This window comes from Carassius auratus, unplaced genomic scaffold (genome assembly GCF_003368295.1).
Source record: "Carassius auratus strain Wakin unplaced genomic scaffold, ASM336829v1 scaf_tig00043299, whole genome shotgun sequence".
Taxonomy (NCBI): domain Eukaryota; kingdom Metazoa; phylum Chordata; class Actinopteri; order Cypriniformes; family Cyprinidae; genus Carassius; species Carassius auratus.
Genome location: NW_020526772.1, coordinates 59247 through 73248, shown reverse-complemented (window position 1 = coordinate 73248; position 14002 = coordinate 59247). Strand labels below are relative to the sequence as shown.

At 37.0% G+C, this 14002-nt stretch overlaps 1 protein-coding gene across 1 annotated transcript; it reads left to right on the top strand.

The window, feature by feature from the left end:
- Positions 1-1304: 1304 nt before the first annotated feature.
- On the top strand, positions 1305-12482 carry LOC113086544 (overexpressed in colon carcinoma 1 protein homolog). Its single transcript, XM_026255440.1, has 5 exons — positions 1305-1438; positions 5463-5487; positions 6937-6972; positions 7079-7158; positions 12271-12482. The coding sequence occupies exons 1-5, from the start codon at positions 1396-1398 to the stop codon at positions 12273-12275; spliced, it is 189 nt and encodes a 62-aa protein (XP_026111225.1). The 5' UTR covers positions 1305-1395; the 3' UTR covers positions 12276-12482.
- Positions 12483-14002: the final 1520 nt, after the last annotated feature.

The window sequence follows — 14002 nt, the reverse complement described above, 5'->3', positions numbered from 1 at the left end:
GTTTTTATTTGTCCAATTTTACTTATTTGGTTAAATATTTTCATATTCTGACCTGTGATTTATTTACTAAATTATTAATTTAAATTATATTAAATATAATACATCTCTTGATTCACTGTATTTCATTTATTTTTGTTTTTATTAATTTTATTATTTTCTAAATTAATTGCTTGGTTACTGGTCTTTTTTTTTTTTTTTTTCAGTTTTATTTATTTTATAATAAATTCACATTATTACCTGCAAAGATATTTATTAAATTGTTAATAATTACTTTAATTAAAAATTTATAAATATAATTCTAAATATTATTATGCTTTTTTGTTAATTGCAATACATTTTTATTAAGTGTATTTTAATTTATTATGTTGTATCCATCTTAATCATATATATATCTTTTTTAAATTTAAATATTTCGTGTTTTATTTGCTGGTTTTATTTGTCCAATTTTTTTATGTTTTTAAAATTCTGACGTGAACATATTTATTCAATTGTTTATAATGTTTTAATGAATTAAACATGTCAATTATTTCTATTAACTATAATTACACATCTGTCATTGTACATTGTTATTCATTTTATTGTACATGAATTAATATTTTATTATTATTTAACTGCTTGCTTTTTACTATTTCTATTAGTACTATTTTATATCGCTAGTTAACATATTATAATATAATATTCTGATCTGTGAAGACTTTTAATTTTTAATATTAATGTAAATTATAAATGTAGATTATTTGTTTAAAATATATTACATTTTTGACCTATGAATATTTATTGAATTGTTTATCTTTTAAATAAATAATTGTACATTTATTTGCAATTTGTACATTATACATGTAAATTATTTACTTACTGATTTTTTATTTATTTATTAGTCCTGTTTTATTTAGTTAAAATATTCTAATAGTCTGACCTGTGAAGATGATTTTATAATTCTTTGTATGTTGATTATACCTGTAAATTCTATAAATATGTATTAAAAATATATTTGTTTAAAACATTTTTTAATAATGAATAAATTGTAAATGTAACTATTTTAATTTGTAAACTAAACATTATAAATGAAAATGATTTGCATTAAATATATTGTTGATGTCTTGCTTTGACTGTTTTTATTTACCATGTAAAGTTTCCTGTAAAGTTAATTCCCATGTAAACCGGAGGCTGGCCCCACCCCCCCTCCTCCCCCCTCTGTTTCCACGGCAACCCTGTCTGGGTGGAGGAGAGGAGCGAATCATGCGAGGCTCGAGCATCTCTCTCTTTCTCTCTCTCTCGCTCTCTCTGCAGACTGACCGAGGCTGTGTTGGAAGGAGCTCGTGCATCACATCAGTCCTGTCCTTTACTCATTCGTCCTTCTCCAAGGCAGGCACGGAAAGCTGCGTTCATGCCAAAATGGGATGTGGAAATTCCTCCGCCACCAGCACGACAGCAGGAGGTGAGTGTTTCACCCACTAACTGCTTTTTATCAAAGGACGTGTCCTGTTGTCCGAGGTGTTTGTCCTCAAACACTTGATTAAGTGTGTGTAGGAGCTTGACAGAGTCTCGTATCCTCGGTTTATCAGCAGAAGCTCCCCTCCGGACGAATGTAGAGGTATGTGGTGTTACTCAGACAGAGGTGAAGGATCTGATGCTTAATAAATCAGTCATGGGGATTTCGTCCCTCACGTATAATGTATTCAGGTCAGATCTGTTCTTATGGCTTAGTGAAGCGCACTGGAAAGAAAAATGAGCCAAACCATAATAAATGAGATCGCTTGAGCATCAATGTTTCTCTCCCAGACGACTGAGAGGCACTTCTGCTTCTTAAGAGAAGAAGAAAATCATACATTATGTTCACTAAATGTTAAGAAAAGGGTGCTGGGATGCGACCAAGACACCAAAGTCTGAATCAGAAGTCAGAGATCTCAAATGTGAACTCAAATATTTCTCTGAGCTTCATGTTACAGCTTTGTAGTACTTAAAAATAATAATAATAAAGGTTCTTTTTTTGGCATCAATTGTTCCATAAAGAACATTTAACATCCTTGGAATGTTTCCATTTGATAAAAGGTACTTTACAGTGGAACATGGATTTTTAGATTATTAAAATGTTCTTAAAATTAATAAAATAACATGTTCACTGATTGTGGTTCTTTGCTGTGAAAACCCCTGCTTTGGAATATGTCACTTGATTCATTTTTGAACGTTTTTATTTCTCCATTTCAGGAGAAACAAAGTTCATGCTTAACTGAAACATATACCTGAGAACACTATTGTGTGTGCTGACTGCTGAGCTACGAAAAAGCTATATTTAAACAATAAATGTTTCCTTCAGAAGCCTGGACGTTGAAAATGGGATGTGAGAACAGCTGGAGATGACTCAACCGTCACCTCCGAAGAAGCCAGCGAATGAATTTAAAAAGTGCTTTTGATGATATAATGCTTCACGGGTAATCTCATTGAAATGCAGACTGGATTCAAGAAAAGAGGCAAACAAAATGAACTTTGGTTAAAAACAGAATTAGCCTTGAGGGTCCTGAGAGAGAACGGTGAATGATTGGCAAGCGAGGCATCAAAGTGACGACATCCATCACTAAACTCCTAAACAGAGAGAGTGGAGCCTCAAAACTGAATTTATTGCTCAGACGGTGTTCTTTTAGAGCTCAGGAGATTTGCTGAAATAGAAAGAGAAATAGAAATAGTCTTAAGAGAGCACATAGATGAATTCCTGGGTCTCGCCCACTAGACCACCTTCCCAGACCTCATTCCGGCGCACCAGCCTGGACACGGATGCTCGAGCACAGTTGTCCGGGGAGGGTCCTCGAGGGAGCTTCACTGCTTATGTGGAGTGGGTGATGAGCTCCTGCAGATCTGCCTTCACGTATGAAGACTCCAGCCCCACTCCCAAACCAGACAGACCACCCCACTGTGAGGAGAGACGGAGCCTGAGCCCACCACAGACAGAGAGAGCACCTCAGACATCGCTGGGAAGAGCGACCGAACCTGACACCATCAGCGAGCCAGAGAAGACACCGTCCCAACTGGTGCGCGTGCCGACTGTCCCATCCATCACAGAGGGAATTCCCATGGAATTCGATGGTATGGGTGCAAGGATGCCACTGAGAGTGAGAGCATGTGTGTTGGACTTGGACATTATTTTTCAGTTTGGAGAATTAGAGACTTTGCTTTCCTCTAAGCCTGCCTGATTCTGTCCATCTGTCTGACTCGCTGGTCTGACTAAAACTGACTTTTTGTTTTTGATCGAATTTTGTGCATTATTTTGTGAATTTCTTTAGTCTCCTCGGGCCTCAGCCATTCCATCCAGTCTTCTTCATCCGCAGTCAGTTCCTTTGTTTCACCTCCTCTCAGTGGTGGGGCTCCATCTTGGGCCACCTCGTCCCCCCACCCAGACTCCTGCACCTGGACTCCTCCCACCCTCGATTACAGTGGACCATTGGCCATTCAGCCTCGCCGGGTTCCCTCCGTCAGTCGGGATCCACCTTGATCGGACTTTGCCACACCCCCACTACTAACCCCCACTACCACCCCTTTGGCTATGGTCTGCTCCACCCTTCTTTAGGCTCCGCCTCCTTCCTTGGTCGCTCCTCCTCACCCTCTGGTCTCAGGATCACCACCTACATCTCGGGCCATAATCACCATACAGCTTCATCGTGGCCACCTGGATCCTCTGCATCACTCCACCTCCTCGGCTCTCTGTCTGTGCATAGGGCTCCACCTCCATCGCTGTCGTTGCCTTCAGTCGTCCCCATGGTGACGTCTTGGCTCCTCCCTCCATCGATGCTGCCATGGAGAGCCATTCAGGTTGTGGCCCGGGCACCTGCCATCAAGCCCCTGCTCAAAGCCTCTCCCTGGCTTACACCCCACCATCATCACCACACTGGACTTTGTTGTTCGTCGTCCTCCTCCATCCCAGACAGCAAAATAGTGTTTGCCCAGATCTGCCCCCCTTCTGACCCATGCTGGGCCAGATGTGGGCCGGATCTGGGCCGAAACTGCTTGCTGTCTGGGATCCCTCTTGCTGTGTGTGCCATCCCTGTGCCACCTCCTCATCCTTTACGTTCCCCTTAACATAAAACATAGAAACAGTCCCAAATGAGTGTTGCTCTTGGATGAATGTGAGGAGAAATGTTTGAGTTCATATTGAAATCATCTGAATCCAGACTTTGGTTTCTTGGAATCTTTTTCTCAGGAGAAACATCTGAGAAACAGGAGAGTTAATCAAAAGATTAATTGCATGTCATTACTATCCACAAGGTTCTTTCTACTTACTTCCTTTTGCTTTCTATGGTTCCATGAATCTTACCATTCCACAAAAGGATCTTTCGATTTTTAAAATGTTTTTCAAACTAATAAAAACTGGTTAAAAAGAGCAGTTCTTAAAACTGTAAAATGATTCTTCTTTGGCATCACTGCAAAAAAACACTTTTGGGTTGATCTTTATTTTTAAGAGTGTGGACCTTCCAAGATTTAAGATAGCCTGGATATGTTTCTTGACCCGGTAAAACTGACCTCTGTATCTTGAGGACAAGAAACCCCTCTTTAGTGAAAAGGTTTTGAGCATTAGTCTAACACAGATGGACGTTCTGTATATTGACTGAATCCTTCAAAACAAAGAGTCTAAACTCACTTAGGTCAAACTCATCCGTCGATTCTGTCAAGCAATGGCTCTATTCAAGTTTCACTTCAGGTTTATTTGTATAGTGCTTTTCGCGATACAAATCGTTGCAAAGCAGCTTTACAGGAAATTGTTTCAACAATATATTTAGTAGTAGCTTTTCAGTGGTGACTAAGTCAAATTAATTGCACATAGCAGAAATGTACGGTAAAATTCAGTTAATGAATAGGGACTGAAACCTGAATAAAGACTGTGTTTGAGAGAAAAGAGAGATCTGATTGAGAATAACCTCTGTGGTTTCTGTCTTTAAGGGTGAATTAAGAGTCACTGCACAAATGAAAGTTCGTAATCAAAGAATTGAACCGCAGACTGAAAAATACTGAAATCAACACAGGCATAGAAAGAATCGAATTTGATTCACTAAACATGTCTGTGTCATTCTGAAGAGACAAACTTTTTGCACGACTTAACACAAGGTTTCTTGTAAATTTGTTATTTTGAATGCTTACTTATTATAGTTTTGTTAAACTAATAAAGAAAACTAAATGTTACATTTTCAAATATAATAAAAAAGATTATATATATATGTTTAGATATGGATACATATATAATATATATTGTGTTATTAAAATATTTTTCTATATTTTGTGTGTGTATACAAATGGGCTCCCGATATATATATGTATATATTATATTAAAATTATATTTAAAAAATTATATTAATTTTATGTAATAAATGGCTGATAATCTGACGTTGCGAATGAATAGTTTTAAATGTCGATTTTACACATAAATCCTTTAAAATATATATTTTTTAATTCTATTTTCTTTACGCTTTTTACAGGTCCAGCAGAAGCTGCCAAGGATGTGTGAGTAATTTAATTTATGACATATCCAAACATACCATATTCATGAATGTGAGCAACAGAATGAATGTCATGACTGTTAACGTCCCCCACTGACCCGAGAGAAATTAATAACAGCATCGAGCGCCAAATTGGTACATAACTGCTCACCACAGTGTAAATCCACCAAAATACACACACAGACTGAATCCTGGGGGGGGTTCAATCAGCCTGTTCCAGCTTACCATTCAGCAGCTTTTGTGGCGCACATGGGCCCCTGAGGGTCCAAACACATGCTAACCAATCAGCAATCGTTACCCATCCCCCCGCAATGCCTGACACCTCACAGTTTACTGTCAAAGACACCAGACGGCATCCGTCCCATCGGTGGAAAAACGCCCGAGTGTGTTTAGACAGCAGATTTCTGTTATGACATCAGCATGTGACTCCTGTTTGACATGGTTTTAACATTTAACATCTATAAAAAGATACAGAGGAGTTGAATAAATGCTCGCCGTCTGAAATATTTAACAGTTTTCCACTCTCGGATCAAGTTGTGATAAACATTTAGCTCAAGAGTGCATTCCGAAAATTAATATCCCATTCCAAATCTCCACTGCAAAATTGGAAATGGAATGAAATGAAAAACAGGATCAACTGAACTGTTGTTTTAACTGTTCAGCCAACAAAACAATGACAATTTTAAGGAAAGATGTGTTTTCAGTTGACCAAAATATGAATATGAAAATTAAATATTAATATATTTTAGTTTTTAATATATAAAATAAATAATTGTATAATTTGCTATAAAAAAAATATTATATAATTTTTACTTTTAATAGATTAAAATTAAATTAAACTAAATTAATATAATACTAGTAATATATATATTGCTCCAGATGCGTGCGACCTCTGACATATATAGCATTTATAAGTCGCTTTGGATAAAAACATCAGCTAAATGAATAATGTAATAAACACACATTTTTATATGAATTACAAAATAACAATTTTAGCTTTTAGAGTGAATTCCTAGTTAAAATCCCATTCAAAATCTAAACTGCAAAATCAGAAATGGCTTTTTTTTTTATGCAAATGAAAAATGAATTAGTGATGGATATAAATAATGCACGATCAGTTAGTTGTACTGTTGTTTTTATTTTTAAGCTAACAAAATATTAGTCATTTTAAGGAAATATGCATTGTGGACATAAGCATTAAATGTAAACATTGAATATGAACCGAAACAGACTGTACTTCTATCCTATGAAATAAAATATAGACTAGGGTTCATCAACACAACACGCTCTTTTTGAAATTAAAATGTAGTATGAAGTGTTTTGATGCCAGTCAGTCTTGTGTAATTGATTATTTTAGCAAAGAGGACAAAAAAGTAGAGGAGCGAGCTTGAATTGCTGTAAGACAGAAGTGTCAGCCACAGAGACTGTCTTCATCTTTATTCTCTTGATGCAGGACAGAAGAACCATCACCAGATGATGAGAAGCGAAGGTTAGACGTTCTACTGCAATCATGACAATCCATGCAAGGCCTCTGCTAAACATCATGAGACTGAATCGGGACAATAATAATGCATGTGTAACCGTGTGTTCTGCAGGAACTATGGAGGAGTGTATGTGGGTCTTCCTGCTGATCTGACCACAGTAGCTGCTAGCCAATCAAAGTCCACACGTAAAGGTGAGGAGCGCATTCAAAGAACAAAATGTTTGAAACAGTTAAAAGCAAAAGAACAGTAACAACAGGATATTTTGTTCTTTTTTTGTCTAGATCAAATAACAGCCACAAGTTTCCTATAAAACAGCAATTCATCAGTCAATATGTTAAATATATTAATATATTTTTTGAAAATAACCTACAAAGCATGTGTTCTTTGATATATATATCTATGCAGGGACACCAACAGGGAATATAAGTATTGTTTTGATTAATCTCTTTTTCCTTCTTGTTTCATTTCTGTTTCAGTTGTTTTTTGTATATAACCAATTTCTACTATGTATTTCCAGATCGCTACTATCACTACTAGATCCCTACTAGATCCCCAAATCCCTACTACTATCACTACCACTCGCAAACCACACATCACACAATGTAGGCAGCGCAATCTTAACAACCTGCATACTTTGCCTATGTCTGCTAATACACTACTTTCTTTTTCTATTGGTCTCTGGAATTGCCAGTCTGCTGTAAACAAAGTCGATTTCATTACTTCTATTATTAGTCATTCAAAGCTTAATCTCATGGCCCTAACAGAGACCTGGATCAAACCAGAGGACACTGCTACACCTGCAGCACTCTCCAATAATTTCTCATTTTCCCACTCCCCCCGTTTGACTGGAAGAGGTGGAGGTACTGGTCTGCTCATCTCTAATGATTGGAAATTTAATCCTTTACCATCTTTGGGTATCAACAGCTCCTTTGAATCTCATTCAGTTACTGTTACCTACTGTACCCTTTTAAAATACATTTTTTAGTTGTCTATCGACCCCCAGGACCACTGGGTAACTTTTTGGACGAATTAGATGTGTTGCTCTCAACCTTTTCTGAGGATGGTACTCCCCTAGTTATGCTTGCAGATTTCAACATCCACCTAGATAAACCTCTGTTTGCCGATTTCCACACTCTGCTTGCCTCTTTTGATCTCAACCGAGTGTCAACTACTGCTACTCACAAATCAGGCAACCAACTGGACCTTATTTATACTCGACACTGCTCTACTGATCATGTACTGGTTACTCCACTGCACACGTCGGATCACTTCCTCCTCACTCTTAACCTCAACATGATCCCTGACACATCACTTACCCCTCCACATGTCATCTTTCGATGTAACCTACGCACACTTTCACCCTCCCTGCTATCTGCAATGGTTTTATCTTCACTTCCTTCCCCTAAACTGTTTGCATCTTTGGATGCTAACAGTGCTACTGATACTTTCTGCTCCACTCTTACATCTTGTTTAGACACTGTTTGCCCCTTATCTTCCCGGCCAGCCCGTAACACCCCTCCTGCCCCTTGTTTATCTGATGTTCTACGCGAACACCGTTCTAAGCTTAGAGCTTCTGAAAGGGTGTGGCGCAAGTCCAAAAATACTACTGACATTAATGTGTATCAGTCACTCCTTTCTTCTTTCTCTGCTAATGTCTCCACTGCTAAAATTACATATTACCATAACAAAAATAATAATTCGTCTAACTCTTGCATCCTTTTTAAAACATTTTCCTCACTTCTTTGTCCTCCTCCTCCCCCTCCTGCTTTATCTCTAATAGCAGACGACTTTGCCATGTTTTTCATTAATAAAATTAAACACATCAGTGCACAATTTTCCATACCACAATCAGACAAGCTCATATCACAAGCAAACTTACACTCATTTACGTCCTTCTCTTCACTCTCTGAGGGCAGAAGTCATACAAATTCATCCTTTCTAATCACCCTACAACTTGCCCACTTGATCCTATTCCATCTCATCTCCTTCAAGCCATTTCTCCTGCAGTTGTACCTGCACTCACTCACATCCTCAACACTTCCCTCCACACTGGTGTTTTTCCCTCATCATTTGGACAGGCACGTATAACTCCACTACTTAAGAAACCCAACCCATCTCTTTTAGAGAACTACAGACCAGTTTCCCTTCTTCCTTTCATTGCAAAAACACTTGAACGAGCTGTGTTCAACCAAGTCTCTACATTTATCACACACAACAACCTCCTTGACAGCAACCAATCTGGCTTCAGAAGTGGACATTCAACTGAGACTGCCTTGCTCTCAGTTGTTGAAGCTCTAAGACTGGCAAGAGCAGAATCCAAATATTCTGTACTTATCCTGCTTATCCTTCACAGTTAACCACCAGATCCTCCTTACAACCCTACTGGCAAAAGGCATCTCAGGAACCACACTTCAATGGTTTGAGTCTTACCTATCAGATAGGTCCTTCAAAGTATCTTGGAGAGGTGAGGTGTCCAAGTCTCAACATCTAACTACTGGGGTGCCTCAGGGCTCAGTTCTTGGACCTCTTCTCTTCTCTGTCTACATGGTATCATTAGGTTCTGTAATTCAGAAACATGGCTTTTCATACCACTGCTATGCTGATGACACTCAACTCTACCTCTCATCCCATCCTGATGATCCGACGGTAGCTATTTGCATCTTGTCTAACATTTGCAGCTTGTCTAACAGACATTTCTTGCTGGATGATGGACCATCACCTTCAACTCAACCTTGCCAAGACAGAACAGAACAAAACCCATTGTTTCATCACAATTGCACTATCAAGTTTGGCACATCAACCATAACTCCTTCAAAAACAGCTAGAAGCCTTGGATATATGATTGATGATCAGCTGACTTTCTCAGACACACACATACACATACACATATTGCTAAAACTGTCCGATCCTGCAGATTTGCTTTATTCAACATCAAGAAGATCAAGCCCTTTCTTTCGGATCATGCTGCACAACTCCTTGTTCAAGCTCTTGTTCTGTCCAGGCTGGACTATTGCAATGCCCTCTTGGCAGGTCTTCCAGCCAGTTCTAGCAAACCTTTAAAATTAATCCAGAACGCAGCAGCAAGATTAATTTTTAATGAGCCAAAAAGAATACACATCACACCTCTGTTTATCAATTTGCACTGGCTTCCAGTAGCTGCTCGTATAAAATTCAAGGCATTGATGTTTGCCTACAAAACTACCACTGGCTCTGCACCCATTTACCTAAATTTGTTACTTCAGACTTATGTGCCCTCTAGAAGCTTGCATTCTGCAAGTGAACGTCGCTTGATTGTTCATCCCAAAGAAGCAGAATGTTACTTTTACAGACTTTTAAATCAAATGTTCCTCCTGGTGGAATGAACTCCCCAACTCAATCCGAGCAGCTGAGTCCTTAGCCATCTTCAAGAATCGGCTTAAAACACATCTCTTCCATCTTTATTTGACCCTCTAACTTTAACACTCACTATTCTAATTCTGTTCTTTAAAAAAAATCTAACTACCTTTCTAATCTTTTTGTATTCTATTTTCTTTTCATTTATTATGCAATTGTATATGTGTGTGTGTGTGTGTGTGTGAAGACCTCTAACACTAGCTTGCTTTATTCTTTTTTTATTCTGTTTTGTTTTGTTTTTATTTATTATATTATTTAAAAGCCCATGCTACGTGTACTTTGTTAACATAACTGACTAACTGAGACTTGTTATAGCATTTATATTTCATTGCTCTTTTTGTTGTTTTTTATTGCTTCCACTGTCCTCATTTGTCAGTCTCTTTGGATAAAAGCGTCTGCAAATGAATAAATATAAATGTAATGAAAATGTAATATATATATATATATATATATATATATATATAAATCTATAACATTTTAATATAACTTAAGCTTGTTCTTCAACAAAAAAAAAATATTACAAATATACATATATACACCCAGTGTATATATATATATATATATATATATATATATATATTTATTTTTTTTTGTTAATTTCATGTTATTATATGTGTTGTACATTCTAATTATACATATTGTAGATACATTTTTTATATAACTTAATTGAAAAAATGTCTCACTAATGATAAATAGTTCCTTCACTAACTGACTAGTTTAGTTGGATTAGCCAGCTACACAACCATCGTGACCCATAATTTAAAAAAATGCAGTACCACATGAAAAGAGTCCGTGCTTTATATTTACAGACTTCTGAAGCCTTTGTTTGATGAAGAGAGTGCAATTCAAATAGTAATTTCAGTCAACAGACATTTGTTTCTCTATAATGTGTCTGGCATTGTGCAGCTGTATACACTAACAGACAACATGATATACATACGAATGTATGTAAATTACCTTTAAGGTTATAATGAATGTTTTTTTTTTTAAAGCATGATGAAAGACCTCATGACAACACGGTCATGATGAAAGGCTATAATGGCTGGACTGATTACCCATAATAACCCTGTGTATGAGGAAGCAGTGTGTGAGAGGAACAGACTGCGGTATTACATTTAGATTACACAGCACAACATTACCGCACGGCTCCAGAGAGACTATGAACTGGATCACACGTCTTATTACATTACTGCTAAAAACCAAGCTTCATTTGTATCTGGAGAACGGACTCGCGACGTGTCTGTAAACTCAAGTCAGAGCGATTCAGTATTATTATCTTAACAACAGCAAATATGGCATACTGTCCATTACCACAGACTAACATCACAATAATCCACAACACTCCAGTCCAGCAGTTAATGTCTTGTGAAGTGAAAAGCTGCATGTTTGTGAGAAACAAATCCATCAAGACGTTTAAACTGTGTGGATTATTGTGATGTTATTATGCAATGCTATATTTCTCCAAATCTGTTCCAATATACTGGGTGGACTATTCCTTTATCACTCAGTGCTCCGATCACTTCCAGATCATTTAACATATCTGCAACTGAATCGGTTATTTTCTGATGCAGTCAGCAGATGCTATAGATGTTGTCTGTAGATATTAAGACAAAATGACCCAGAATATTTCTGAACGTCAGTTTGTTTTCAATGCTTTTGTGAACAGCAGGTGCCTGTCATGCTGTCATTCTCTGATCAGAGCTTGATAAGAGTCCCGACCGCTATTCATGTGTGTATTCATGACCCGTCACCTTCTCTTTAATAACTTGGTTAAAGCTTTCCAGAGAAGACAGATTGGACACTTTAATGCATGAGTTTTCCAATTAGTGGCATCTGTTGAAGCTCAAATGAATTTTAATTGTAAGATCACTCGTCTTGTGATGTAAACTTGTTTTTTCCTTCTTCGTCAGACTGAAAGCAGATCACATGAACCGACAACGAACCCGAGCTCTGCAGTGGCTGATTTTACAACGGATATTGAGACGATATATTCGAGGATCAAGCTGTTTTCGGAACTGATTCCAGAACCGGTCGGCACTTCGGAATGACATCACTGTGACATCATACCGGCTGGCGTACAGAAGGGTTCTATTTGGAACACTGAGCGTTGTTGTGACTACGAATGTAGACTCGGTTGCCATGGTGACCGGCGACCCCCCTGACCTCTCCCTCCACCAGGAGGACATCCTGGTATTTCGGAGTCACCATGGCAGGGCATTTCCTGAGTCTGGAGACCCATCAGACCCAATCAACTGGAGGTCTCTGCAATAACAGACTTTATTCTTTAACCGAATCTATTCTTTCACTCTTTATGAAATCTGAGATCCGAACAGGATGATGTAAATATTTTACACACAGTAAGCACGAAATATGTTTAGCACTAACATGACTAGAGCTGTTGACATGACTACTAATTCATATATAGACTGTAGTTTCTTTTACACTTTGATAGTCACCTCACTATTAAAATTAAGGCATATATTAATGGCATTTACTAATCGAAGAGTTCTATTTATTCTATTTCAGGTTATTTGACCTGTGATTGTACCATTAACATTTTTTTCTGACTAATGTGAATTCTGTATATGATATTAAAACTATGAGATTTTAAGAAATGGAATCTGTGTCTGCATATGGAAAATGATCTATATCTGCATCTACTTTTGAAAAATAAAGATGTCAGGATGAACCCAGAAGCAGTTTTTGCAATGGAAGAACCTTTTCCTGCATGAGTGTCAACAAAGAACCTTTATTTTAAAGAGTGTAAATGCTTCTTTACACTTTTCAAATCAAAGGTTTGGGATCAGTAATTTCTTTATTGCTTTCATTATTTATAATTTTTTTTTATTCATTATATTTCAGTAAGGATGCACTAAATTAATCAAAAAATGACAGTCAAAACATTTATTATTGCTACAAAAGTTTTCTACTTCAGATAAATACTGTTCTTTTGAACTTTCTTGTTTTATAAAGGAATCCTGAAAACCAAAAATATATCAAGGTTTCCGCAAAAATATTAAGCAGCACAACTGTTTTAAACATTGATAATAAGAAGAAATGTTTCTTGAGCAGTAAATCAGCATGAATTCTGAAGGATCGTGTGAAACTGAAGACTGAAATAATGATGCTGAAAATTCAGCTTTGCCATCACAAAAATAAATTACATTTTAAAATATAATCAAAGAGAAAACAGCCGTTTTAAATGTAAAAAATATTTCACAATATTATGGCTCTTATACTGTATTTTAATTAAATAAATGCAGCCTTGGCAGAAGAGATGGCTTTCAAAAACAATACAAAATCTTACCGACCCTAAACGTTTGAACAGTAGTATCAATGGCTTTTTGAAGATGAAAGGTTTTTGATGTTTCAGTATTGTTTCTTGATATCAATATTTAGATTTCTAGGATCTTCAAAACACCAGCATATGACAGTTTACTAAAAGACTAGACTATTTAAGGAATACTGCAAACTACAAATTACAAAAACAAATGCATGCTTCTGAAATGCAAAATGAGAAAATAAACCAAATTTAAGAAAAGCCATTCTGACTGTATGCATTCTGTCCTAAACTCCATGTAACTTTGTCCATGTGTTATGAAAGTCCTTGCAGAGCATCACACAGTTGCAGGGATGTCATTT

What these genes read in the sequence shown, in the direction of transcription:
- LOC113086544 (XM_026255440.1), top strand. Translation starts at nt 1,396, where the DNA reads ATGGGATGTGGAAATTCCTCCGCCACCAGCACGACAGCAGGAG. An exon ending in CACCAGCACGACAGCAGGAG is followed by an intron (nt 1,439 to 5,462) that starts GTGAGTGTTTCA and finishes CGCTTTTTACAG; the next exon opens with GTCCAGCAGAAGCTGCCAAG. An exon ending in GCAGAAGCTGCCAAGGATGT is followed by an intron (nt 5,488 to 6,936) that starts GTGAGTAATTTA and finishes CTCTTGATGCAG; the next exon opens with GACAGAAGAACCATCACCAG.